At 47.0% G+C, this 13,389-nt stretch overlaps 1 protein-coding gene across 3 annotated transcripts in view; it reads right to left on the bottom strand.

Annotated features, from left to right (window-relative positions):
• RPS6KA3 (ribosomal protein S6 kinase A3) overlaps positions 1-13,389 on the bottom strand; it is a 1,283,345-nt gene that overhangs the window by 170,496 nt on the left and 1,099,460 nt on the right. For all 3 annotated transcript variants that reach the window (XM_069637077.1, XM_069637076.1, XM_069637078.1), the window contains exon 18: positions 12,276-12,437. In XM_069637077.1, coding sequence (XP_069493178.1) covers positions 12,276-12,437 — 162 coding nt within the window. The remainder of the gene's footprint in view (positions 1-12,275; positions 12,438-13,389) is intronic.

Below are 13,389 nucleotides of genomic sequence, written 5' to 3'. Positions count from 1 at the left end.
CTCTCTTCAGGCCTTCCGAAAAAAACTAAAAACTACACTCTTCAACTAGCTGCTAACTCACTGTATATACTTGCACACTACTATGGTATCTGTACATATGCGCTACAAGCCACAATGCCATCTTCATGCTGTATGTATTTACGTGACTACTGTAACTAAGATATGAATATCCACTGTAACCAGCGCCACAATGCCCACGGGCTGCTGTGCGCTTAACAAATGTGAATAAATAAAATAGTTCTCTCTTAGCAAGAGTGTAACAGAGCGATGCATTGGACAATCCATCTAGATATAGTGGATTTTGAAACTGCATCTCCCCCTCTTCTTGCTGCCACCGAGACAATTAACTGATTAGTCTTTTTCAGAGGTCTAGTTCTTTCCATGTAAAACATGACAGCCCTGCATACATCTAGTGTATGCAGGCTCTTTTCTCCCAAACTTGAAGGGTTCTGAAAGAACGTTGGTAGTTCTACTGATTGGTTGACATGGAATTTAGAAATGAATTTTGGTGCAAACCTAGGAGGTGTGCGTAGAAACACCTTATCCTCGTGAACTGTTACAAAGGGGTCTAGTATAGAGAGCGCTTGTAGTTCACTCACTCTCCTAATGGAGGTGATAGCTATTAAGAAAGCAGTTTTAAGAGTGAGGTTCTTAAGGGATGCTTTGTGCATGGGTTCAAAGGGTGAGCCCATAAGCCTGGTAAGTACCACATTTAGGTCCCGTCCGGGAGCCGGGATAGCTATAGGAGGCTGTATTCTCTTTACTCCCTCCATGAAGGCCTTAATAACTGGGACTTTCCACCATGACACTTTGTGTTGAGAAGTGGTGTATGCGGAAAGTGCAGCTAGATGAACTTTAATGGAATTAAAGACCAAACCTGAGTCTAATAAGTGAGTCAGGTAAAGAACAATCTGTGTGGGAGAGAAGTCAACTGGGTTGATGCTCTTATCTCTACACCAGAAGACAAATCTTTTCCATTTGCTGGAATAGCAGTAACGAGTGTTAGGTTTTCTAGCCTCCTTAAGAATGTCCATGCATCTTTGAGGGAGTTGTAAATGTCCAAATTCTATGAACCTCAGGAGCCAGGCTGCTAAGTTCAGGGTCTGTGGGCATGGGTGTAGTGTTCTGCCCTTGTCCTGTGACAGCATGTTGTACGGACAGGAAAGTTTCACTGGAGGAGATAGAGACATTTCCATCAAGTGAGCGAACCATGGCTGCTGGGCCCACATAGGGACCACTAGTATCGTGGTACGTGGTTCCTGGTGCATCTTGTGCACCATCTTATTGAGAAGGGGAGTCGGGGGGGGGGGGGGGGGAGCGTAAACAAATTTCCCTGACCATGGTATCGATAGACCGTTCCCCTTGGATTGGTTCTGGGGGTACCTGGAGGTGTAATCTTGGCATTGAGAGTTCTTTAGAGTTGCGAACAAATCTATTTCTGGGAATCCCCATTGTGTGAAGACGTCGAAGACGATGTCTTCTTGTAACCGCCATTCGTACTTTGCGGGCAGAGGGAAGTCTCTGCTGAGTTAGTCTGCCAGCAGATTGAGTTCCCCTGGTACATGTTGTGACAACAGGAACATGTGTCTGAGAGCCCACTTCCAGATGTTCTGGGACAGCTTGGACAGTCCTTGAGAGTGAGTGCCCCCTTGCTTGTTCAGATAGTACATGGCTGTGGTGCTGTCTGTGAGGAACATCACTGTCTTTCCTTGCAGGTGTGCCTGGAAAGCCTTCAGTGCTTTGAAGACCGCTAGCAGTTCCAGCAAGTTTGTGTGTTTGGACGCTACACTCTGAGTCCAATCTCCGTGTGCAGTCTGATGGGATAGGTGAGCCCCCCCATCCTGTGAGGGATGCGTCTGTGGTTAGAGTGGCCTCCACTGCGGGGGTGGCAAATGGATTCCCTATTACAAGGTTTTCCTTCGACCACCACCGTAGCGAGAGAACCAAGGCCTGAGAGACCACCACTAAATCGTCCCATTGTCCGCTGGCCTGACCACTGGCTGTTGAGCCACTCTTGCATTGGGAGCAGTCGCGCGGGAGGTACCAAATATATACATGACGCCATCATTCCTAGCAAACGCATTGCTTTGCGCACCGTCACCTCTCGACCGGCCACATATTGAGGGATCTGAAACAGCATATTTTGGACCCTCTCTGAGGGGAAGACGAGGCCGTCCCTTGTTCGAATTAGAGCCCCTAGGAATTGTTTGATCTGGCTGGGGTCTAGGCTGGACTTCTCGTTGATGGAGAAGCCCAGTTGGAACAAAAGGTCTACAATCTTTTGGGTATTTGAGAAGCATTTTTTGTAAGAATCCCCTGTTATGAACCAATCGTCGTGGTAAAGGGTATACTGGGATGGACAACCTGCGCAGGTGGGCCGCTGCCAATGCCAGTACTTTCGTGAATACCCTCGGCGCTGAAGCTATGCCGAAGGGTAGCACTCTGAACTGGTAGTGTTTGCCCTCTATCATGAACCTGAGGTATTTTCTGTGCGCTGGCAACATTAAAATATGAAAGTATGCATCCTTCATGTCCAGTGTTGTCATGTAATCTCCCTGCAAAAGTTGGGTGATTATTTCCTGTAGGGTCACCATGCGAAATCTTTGAGTTTTGACAAATTTGTTCGCTGGGTGCAGATCTAGTACAGGGCGCATGGTTAAGTCCTTTTTGGGTACAAGGAAGTACACTGAATAAATACCTTCTGTTACCTGTGATAGAGGCACATCCTCTATTTCTCCTTTTAGTAGCAGTAGTTCCACTTCTTGAAGAAGAATGGCGAGGTGTTCAGGTGACAGGCGTCGTCCCCTTGGGGGTCTGTACTTGGGGGACCGACTGAATTCTATACAGTACTCGTGGGCTATAGTTGACAATACCCATCGGTCTGATGTTATTCCCTCCCATGCTGATAGGAAAGATGTTAACCGGCCCCCGACCGGTGATGCATGGGAGGGGACCCGAAACTTCGGGTCATTTGGTGTTGGTAGCCGGGGAACCTCTGGGAGTGGGGCCCCGACCTCTGCCCTTGCCACGGCGCTGTCCTCTTTGCGCGTACTGGCCACTGGTTCCCCGAGGAGAGGACCAGTTGCCTGCAGTGTACTGCTGTTGTTGCTGCTGTTGTTGGCGTTGGCCTCGAAAAAAGCGTTTGTTGCCGAATCCTTGCTTATTGGGAGGCCTTGAAAGTTGGTCTAAGGTCTTGAGGGTGTCGAAATCCTTCTTCGCAGTCTCCAGTGCCTTCCCAAAGAGGTTAGACTCCTCTATTGGTTTATTAATGAGCGACGCCTGGGTTTCTGGCTTAAAACCGGAATTGCGGAGCCAGACATGACACTTCAGAAGAATTCCCTGCACTAAAGAACAGCCAGCCGTTTCTGCAGCATCAAGAGTGTTTTTAATGATGCTCTGGTTAACCAGAGTTCCTTCTGTTACTGTGGCCAATAAGCAAGTTCTTAAGGGCTCAGGGACTTCCTCGAGGTCTTGCCGTAATCTTCCCCATTGGGCATCAGCATAACTTGCCAGTAGTGTATTAATATTGGCAATTCTGGTTGAAAAAGCTGCTGAGGCTGTAATTCTTTTACCCAGGGCATAGAGCTTCTTTCCTTCTTTGTCTGGGGATGCTTCGCTGGTTGACAGCGGAACCCTCGCTCTTTTCCTTGTGGTAGTTACCACCAAAGAGTCCAGAATTGAGTGACCCCTAATGTATAATGGGTCTGACTGAGCGGGAGTAAACAATTTTTCAATTCTGGGATTGACCCCTCTTACCAGTGCAGGTGTGGACAGCGATGGAGTAATTCGTCTCTTAACTGAGGCGAGGAGGGGAATGGTTTGACTAGTCGGAGGTTTTTCTTTAATGATTTTTTCCACAAAATCAGTATCAGGGGTAATTTCACCAGTTTCAATCTCAAAATGCGCTGCTGCTTTTCGAAGTAGCGCATTGAAGGTGGGTCGATCATCTATTGGTGATGGATTCCTGACCGGTGTGGTCTGAGGAGAGGGAAGGTTTAAGATGTCAGGGTCTGTAGACTCTGTTGGTGACTGCCAGGGCTGTGAGCCACATTCATCTGGGTCTTCCTCGAAGCCCCCCTCCTCCAGCCCCCATGTCAGTGTTTTATTCAAAACCTTCTTCTATTCCGAGGTTTTGTTAGTCTTCACTATTTAAGAATTCCTCATCTTCCTGGAAGTGAGAGTCTTCTTCAGTGAGGTCATAAGTATTCATGTCCTCTTGAAGGGGGTTAAGTCTAGGATATTTAGCCCTAGGGTCCTCCTGAAGCACCTCCCTTGGTCTCTTAGGTGTTTTATTTTCAGGAGTGGACCTGAATATGTCCAGCTTGTCCATACATGACTGGAATCTCTCAACAGTCCAGTATGGTAAACCAGAATGGTCTGGAGGCAAAAAAAGAGGTCCCTCTGCCTGTATTCATCTAGGTCTGTCCCATAACGTCAAGGATAAGGTCCCTTCGCCTCCTGAGAAGCCTTCTCACAAGCTAGGGCCTTCTTTCGATGGCGGGAGCTGTCCCTGCCTTCCTTCGGGCATTTTCGGCACTTCCCTGGCCTTGTGAGCGGTTTTCGGCATTTCACTCGCCGTCCGTCTCTGGCCGTCCTTGGAAACTATACGCTCCAAGCTCTCGACGATGAATTCCTCCGAGGGTAGGTCTGGCGTCGCTTTAGGCGGTGCCGAGTCTCTTTCAGCGACGACCGCACTCTGATGAGGCGCGACGCCTGACGTCTTGGTGGTAGCGCCCTTGTCTATGGGTAGCCCAGTCGCTAGACACGTCTGAGGTGGTGTGGAGGGCTTGCGACCCTTACGGTCGGTGGAGGTCGCCGGTAGACCCGACGTCTGTTGACGCTAGGGCTTCCTTCGTCTTTGACAAAGACGTGCCGTGGGTTGTGCGTTTATGTTTGTGTTTTCTGTGTTCATCAGTGTCGCCGGGGTGTTCATCCCCATAAGCAGTGCGTGAGCCGAGCTTGTCGGGCCGGGGACAGACGACGAGGAGCGGGTACGCTCCCTAGAGAGGTCTACAACTTCCGAAGCGGATGTCGGGTTATCACTATCCTCGTCACACTCGGCGGCGGCGGGTGAGGAATCGGACCTAGCGTAGGCTGCCCACCTCTTGACCCTGCGGTCCTTTAATGTCTTAGGATTAAGAAGCTTACAGGCCGCACAGCCGTCCTTTGTGGTCGCGGGGCAAGCAACGGTTACACCGTTTGTGCTCGTCTTTCCAAGTGAATTTGCCTTTGCAGCGCGGGCAAAATCTAAAGGGAGTCCTCTCCATAGCTGAGGATACAGTTAAACGTGATAACGACCCCGAAGGAAAGGGATGGTAAAGAGAAAGGCATTTTCAGAAAGAACAAGAAATGTCCCATGACCCCACTCTCCCTACTGTCTTAGGCCGGCGAGGCCAGTCCACGTGTTCGGCAGCGCCGAAGGATCTCCTCCGTCGAAGTGACCGCCAAAGTTCTTATTCGGCGGTGAAACAGCTTCTCAGCTAAGACGTCGAAGGAGGGTTCTAATGTAACTTATAATCTTAAATAACGACCAAAGGGTCGAGTAAAAATTTTTGCAATTTCTCTCGAGGAGTTCCACGTAAAGGCGACCAATATCTGGGTGGAAAAAAACAAACTGAGGGACCTCGACGCGTGAGGGATTGTGGGTACACTGCATGTCACTATAGGGATAGTGTTAGACACGCCTTGTCGACGTCCCCTTTTCGACTACGAAAAACAAAATGCAATACTCTGCAGTGACCACTGGATGTCGGACTATGCACAGCATGCGATTCTAAGCAGATTAACAAACATCAGAAATATATATACAATATAAAAAAGGACCCTGCAGCACCAGCTCTGACCCATGTAAATTGGAGGAACTGACACTGCAGGAACCGTGATGAGTCGGCAGCACAAGATAAGTGGGGAGGGGAAAGGGAGGCAGGTTGCGGCTGTGGGGTAAAGTGATTTATGTGATCAACGAGCTTCGCCGTAATGGAAGTCGGCTTTTTGAAAGACCATGTACTTCTTTTCTCGCATGTTTCTCTTTGAGGGTGCAGTACTTGGCGTCTTCATAAGCACCAAACCTTCTCCCACACATTGTCCAGCAGATGGCTAGCCATGACTGTCTTCCGTCAGGACTCCCGGCGTTGCAAGGTAAGCCCCTCTCCTCTTTCCTCGTCTCCTCCAGCAACAAACTGAGGAGAGCAGATGCCCTCGAGATCATGGCATGAAAGGAACCCACCTCGTATAGTGGCGAAGCCCTGGCAGGTTTGTTGGCACCCAACTGCCTCCCGTCAGCCGGGACATAGTCGTACTCGCCATAGTGTTCACATCAGTGATGTTTCACTCGACTGATTACACGACCCCTGGCATTCAGTTCTTACAGCAACTAAGTACAGTAAGTCAGGGAAGATGGTCCAGTGGAGTTAGTCTCAGGGTTAATTGGTCCCACTAACCCAAGGGGAGAAGTCCCCGCCTGAGCTTTTCTGTCGAACTGAAAAAGGAGTTTCAGCACAGCAGCAGGGCTTCACTGGGCAATTCAAAGGTCCAGGAAGATGCAGCAAGCTTAGTTCACGGTTTCTTCATCTGGTGTTTCTCCCAGTGGTCGACTGCCTCTAGTCCCAAAACCCTTGCCTTTTAAGCAGGTTTCTCCCATTCATGCACAGCCTAGGCTGTCAACCACACAGCACGGTGGCTGTCCTAAAAGGACAGCCATCCAATCGGGACTGGTTGCATTCAGGCATTCCTAGAAACAAAGGACAGGGGACAAGGATAAGCACCTGCACTTACCCTTGCACTTGCCACACTTTTTACTTATTGCTTTTTTTTTTACTGTTGATCCCATGTACTGCACTGCCCCCCCCCCCCTGCAATTCCCCTCCTTGCACTTGCACGATCACCTGGCCTAGTAAGATTGTCGTCTCTGCCTTCCCTCTGTTCCCCCTCCCTTACCTCATTGCGCCTTGAAACACTTGTGTATAGGTACGTTATAAATGCCCTATCATACCCTCCTTCACATCCTGTCCTTCCAGACACACTGGTGCCAGAGGCGGGCTTCAGGGCTGAAGCCCGCCATAGGCAAGACAAACAAAGGGCCCAAATCTGTTTTGACGCACAGAGTAAACCCCTAGGAAGACCACACAAACAGAACATGGTGAAAAAAGAAGTTGGGGGCCATTTTGACAAAATGGTCACCCATGGGTGCTGTACTGCAGCTGAGGGTTCAGCCTGCGGTAGAAATGCACAATGGTAGGAAAAATTCAACCACTGCCAGCAGCTATTTAACGTAGTGAGGGTAACATAAAAATGTTACATGAGAGAATAGGATAAGGGGCTACTAGGTAATCCCACAGCAATCCACATAAGATGGTGTGTGCTCGACCTACAAAGAGAAAAGGTAAGTAAAGTCAATTTCACTTTACTGTTCTTGTGAAAATTAGATGCCTATGGAGTTCATCAGACTCCAAAAACAGTAGAAACACAATCCAAATCAGATCAACACACATGAGTGAGAAAAAGGTCTCACTCACTCCAGGGTTAAAATTAAAAAGTCCTAAACTCCAGCAAAAGAGCTGGGGGTCTCTAAGGTTGAAGGGAATTAGTACAGAAATAGAATTCTCCCTAACAGGTCGTCAGGAAACACACATCTGCAAGAAGATTATGCTCCCCTGGAACACGCTTTAACAGGAGGAACGTGTGTGAGTGACCATTTTCAAATGCTTTGAAAGTTTGGGCAGCCCTGGAGAGCGAGTACCACCCTGTTTAAGTAAAACATGGTGGTGGTGCTATCTGTAAGGACTAGAACGGTCTTCCCTTGCAGTTGGGTATGAAAGGCTAGTAGCTCTAACGGGTTGATCTGTTTGTTCGCTACGGATTGTGATCGCATGCCGCGCGCTGTCTGGGGTGGAAGGTGACCGCCCAACCCTGACAGGGATGAGAGTGTGGCCTCTACAGCGGTGGTGGTGAATGATTTTCCCCCATCCACCACGGGACGGATAGAATGAGGGCTTTCAAGACAACCAGTAGATCAGCCCTCTGACTGCTTGCCCAACACCATTGGTTCGAGAGCCACTCTTGCACAGAAAGCATGCTCAGACGGACCTGTAGAAGCGGGAAAATGCAGGATGCCATCATTCCCAATAGCCGCATGGCTTTCCGTACAGTTATCTGATGGCCGGCTACATGCAGAGGAATCTGGAACAACATGTTTTGGACCCTCTCGCTGGAGGGGAAGACAAACCTGTCTTCTGTTAGAATTAGGGACCCCAGAAATGGTTTCACTTCGTTGGGGACGAGACTTTATTTCTTTTCGTTGGAGAACCTAGGATGAAAAAGTAGGTATAGTCCTTTGGGTGTTCCGCAGACATGCTTAATGTGTGTCCCCAGTTATGACCCAGTCATCTATATAAGGGTACACCGTAATGGACTGTCTGTGCAGGTGAGCTGCTGCCACTGCCAGAACCTTGGTAAAAACCATTACGACCGAGGTAATGCCAAAGTGGAGTACTTCGAGCTGATAGTGAGTGGTTTCTATCTTGAACCTTAGGTACTTCCCTGTGCACTGGCAATATTTAACTATGAAAGTATGCGTCTTTCATATCCAAGGTGGCCATGTAATCCCTGTGCTTCAGCAGTGGAATTATCTCCTGTAGAGTTGTCATCCTGAACCTGTGAGGATACACCTATTTGTTTGCAGGGTGCATAGTCAGATCCTTTCTGAGTACAAGGAAATATATTGAATAGATACCCTTGTTTACCTGACAATCTGGGCCAAGTTCTACCAATCCTTTTGCAGCAGGGCCTCCACTTCTGCCTGAAGGATGAGGAAATGGTCTGGAGACAGTCTGTTCTTTGGCGGGTGATAGAGGCGTTTGAAGAAACAATGCAATAACCTTCGCCTACAGTCTTGAGCACCCACTTGTCTGACGTGATCCCCTCCAATGCATGGGTGAAGCATATTATCCGATCACCTATTGGAGAGGCAAGGGAGGGGACCTGAACCGAAGTGTCATTTGCTAGAAGGTGTAGGGGAGCCTCTGGCAGCTGCACTCCAACCCCTTGCCATGCCGAAATCCCTGCTGTTGAGCGGCTCGATACATGTTGGACGCTCATTGGCCACAGTGCTAGGGTGATTCGCGTGTACCATAGGAACCCTGAGTGATTAGAGAGAAGGATTGCCCATGAAAGGAGCAACAGGTATTTTTCTTTGCCATCGTGAGAGCGTCATCCACTGTTTTTCCAAAGAGAGGCGACTCTTCAATGGGCTTATTGATGAGTGAGGCTTGCGCCTTGGGTTTAAACCCAGAGTTCTTCAGCCAAGCATGACGTTTTAAAAGAGTCCCTTCTGCTAACACTCTGCCAGTCATCTCTAAAACGTCAAACATTTTCTTTAGAATATTTTGCCTGGCCTGACGTCCCTCCTGGACAATGGCAAGTAATTCTGATTTAGCTGGTTGAGAAACATTCTGAAGTTCGTCCTGTACTAGACCTCACTGGACATCATTGAAGCTGGTAAACCGAGTGGTGTTATTGGCAATATGGGTACTATAGGCCACAGAAGAAGTCATTCTCTTGCCCAAGGCGTAGAGTTTCTTACAGTCGTTATCGGGAGGAGCCTCAGCTGAAGACCAGGGAACGCCTGCATGCTATCAAGTTGTGGTGACCACCAAGGAGTCCTGAATGGAGTGTCCCCGAATATCAAGGGGATCAGAGGGCACGGGTTGAAACATCTTTTCAACGTGCAGATTCACTGCCCGAGTAAGGGAGGACGTAATTAAAGAGGGGAAATGCACTTCCAAATGGAGTTGACAAGGGGAATACCCTGGCTGAGTGGAACCTTTTCTTTGAGGATGTCTTCCACAAAGTCTAGGTCAGGCCCCGCCTCCTGTGTGACAATTTTGAAACGGTCTGCTGCCTTCCTAAGAATGTTATTGAAGAGCAGCTGGTTGTCAATAAGGTAATAGGAGTGACGTCCAAATAAATATCGTCAGGCTTTGCCTCATGAACAGGGGTAGTGGGCCAGTTCACCCATGACATCTGTATTAAGTCATTGTATTGTATATTTATATAGCGCCTCTACACAGGCAAGTGTTTCAAAGCGCTCATGGAGAGTGGGAACATGGGTAAAAGAAAACAGTCGCTCAGAGCCCTTGAAACTCTGAGACGATAATTCTGCACAGGCAGAGTAAGTCCATAAAATACATTTAACAGTGTGGGATATAGCAAATAGGCCTGACAGAGATTCTGCAAGTTTTTAATAGTACAATTGGGGTGAAGACAGGGGTGAGACCGACAAGACTATCTTCAGGCATGTGCGTACAGATTGAGAAGTGCACAAAGGGTCACAGGGAGGGGAGGGTCAAGTTCACCCGGTCGGTTGAGACTGGGGTAAGTGAAAAAAGAGCCACTCTCTTGGGTACATTTCTCAGTGCTTTGAGTAAGGGTGAGGTGTCGGGCCCTGAGGAAAGTGCGAGAGGACTGGCGGGGTGCCGGGGACCAGTGAGACTCTGAGGTACACCAGGCAGCCAGTCAGTGTGCTATAAGGAATAGGAGTGAGAGGGAAAGGAGAGCGAGCTAGGTTAGCAGGGTAGAGGGAGAGCGATACGTATGGGCCATGGGAGCTAGGGTCCTGAGAACCACCATCGTGGTCTTGGATTTATAACACGTCTTCATCAAGATCATACTGATTGTCCTGAAAAATATCTTCAGAGGGATCAGGTAGTTGGGAGTCCAGGAGAGGTAGGGCAGCCCACGGTGGACTGAAGCCTAGGAGAATTGTTGTGCCTAGGACCCTCCTCGATGGAATGAGATCTTTTGTGAAGAATCTCAAATTTAGCTGAAAAAAACAATTAACTCAGACTTTGTTCATGCACTCCTCAAACCTTACACATAAAATGGGACAGTTTATGTTTGTGATATTTCTTTCTTCCTGCCTTCATTTTTTCTGGAAGGTTATTTTTCAGGTGTGTGTAGCTCAGACACCCTTCCTTCCTCTAAGCTATTTCTGGAGGGAGTGAGCTTCGATTTAGGAAGGCAGCCTAGAGCCAAGTTGGCCACGCCATCCCTAAGCGCTTTGAGAGTCATCGTCTCACAGGAACCAAACTCCAAGATGGTGTGCTCTGCACCCAAGCACCACACTCCGATCGTATGGGGTGGGTAGACATCTTAACCGTGCAGATCCTGCAGTACTGAAAAGTCGATGTTTTCAAGAAGAAATTTGACAGAGAAAATTCTCTGTGGAGTAATGTTACAGATGCAGCAGGCTTAGTGCACTGAAACACTTATTTTTTTGTAATAAAAACTGAAAATGTATTCCTTGCATCACCTGGCGTATTGGAAACCTTTGCCCAGCATACAACAAAGCACAGCAGCTCACGATACCATGTCATCCATGAACAGTACATGTTTTGAGAGTTGAATAAAGTCACTACTGGAATAGCAAGATATTTGTGAGACTGAGTGTTCTTGAATTATTACTCTGTTATTTTGTCAGGACAAATACATTTGTGAGCAACACAATACTTACAGAAAAAAGAAACATTTAATATTGAGCCACATTACATCAGACGTGAGCTCTCTTTGCACCTATGCCCTGTGACCCGAAAACATGTGTAACCACCAGGGCATGAATTCCTTTAAATTAAAAAAAAAATTCAAATACATTTTCGGATTGGTGTGCTGAACTTTCCTCATGGTAGCAAACTGCAAATATGTATTCTGAGGTATTAAACTCCCCACACTAAAATGTGGAAAAACATGTGAAGAGTACATGCGTGAAATCTAACAATGTGGGCTACAACTGGTAAATAAAACACTATTTTAGTATAAACGTCAGAAAATATCTCATTTAAATAAATAAAAGCTATTTAGTCTTTTAAAATATCTTTTAAACTGCATGTGAATACCACCACAAGCCTCTGAAAGATGAGTACAAAAAGGAGAACTGGGAATGGCAGAACGCGAAAGATGGCATTGTATTTATCAATTAAAAAAAGGGGACATGAAAAATGTGGAAGAATCAGTTTGCACCGTCTCTGCCCCCTAAAAACGAGTGACCTATTAAATTGGTTAAACTTCAGGGCAGAGGACGGAGGTATATTTAATTTGGCTTCTATTCCTCCCTTCGTCAAACCTGGTTTATTTTCAGGAATAGCAGCATTCTATGCAACTTATATTGACTAAGTAAAGTACATTGCCACAGTCAAGTGTTCTTCTTGCAGCTAGTCATCATATGTTCTATTACCAGTGTTTGCCCAAACAAGCATTTTGAAAGAGTAAAGTGCTAGCAATACCTCTGGCGCAACAAAGTTTGCAGTGTAACATGGAGTCATCAGAAGTCCATTCTCTGCTCGGAGCTGCTTTGCAAAGCCAAAGTCACATATCCTAATCGATTCTGGATTTCCAGATTCATCGACGTAAAGAATGTTGCTGGGTTTCAAGTCTCTGTGTACAACCTAAAGTAAAATACATATAACAACAAATTCCACATTCATTAAAGAACTCTAGGTTTATGGTCAATTCTCTTTGAAAGCCAGGCTGAACACAATATAGTTTTAAAAAAATCGATCCCCCTAAATTACACTCAATATTTACCCAGACTGACCACCACTCTGCAAAAGCTTAAACGCTGTGTTACTTGTACAGACAAATGCACCCTTTTGTTGAGAATAAATAGACATCCCATAACATAGCCGAAGAACGGGGCAGTGCAAATATAAAGCAGACATACTAGAAGCAAACCTCAGTCAAGACGTTTCAGGAGAATCTGTGCCTGGCATCTTCAGACAGGATAAAAGGCCACATTCCCACTCAAAATCTTACGCAGACAATGAGCTGGATACAGAGACTTTTCACACATCCTCACAAAAACGGGCTTTAATGAGAGCACTGTAAAAATAATATCATTTTTGTGTTATAACATGTGGTGACCACTCTTGGTCACAGCACTACAAGAACCATAAAAGGTAAATGTCGGAAGCCACTAGCTTGGACATCCCTTGGTACTCGCAGGACAGTATATATTTCTAAAGAAAAAGGGCATTAAGAAATCTTTAAATCTTTTGAACAAACTAAGAAACAGTTCTGCATCTGGTAAAGTGCCTTGCCAGGGAGTTCGCGTTGGTTTGGAAGAATTTGGGTGTTCCACTTTTTTTTGTTTAATTGTAATCCAGCAGGTTTATTTTCCCAAGAGCCTGAAGGATTTCCAACCGCACCTCCCTGCCAATTCCTCATTACCCATGCTCCTCGCAAAGTTCCTAGTCTGGGAGGTTTGATTAACGCAAATTTTAATATAATCCTGTCTTCTGTTTTACAATATATTATCAGAATTTTACACCATTCCCCTCCCACTGCCCCTGTGTTCACCCCACTTGCACACAGGCCACTATGTTCTCTGTCCCCTTTGAC

Source organism: Ambystoma mexicanum, chromosome 7p, assembly GCF_040938575.1.
Source record: "Ambystoma mexicanum isolate Mex_15411 chromosome 7p, UKY_AmexF1_1, whole genome shotgun sequence".
Lineage (NCBI taxonomy): Eukaryota > Metazoa > Chordata > Amphibia > Caudata > Ambystomatidae > Ambystoma > Ambystoma mexicanum.
Note: the sequence above shows the minus strand (reverse complement) of the source record. Positions and strands in the feature narration are given on the sequence as shown.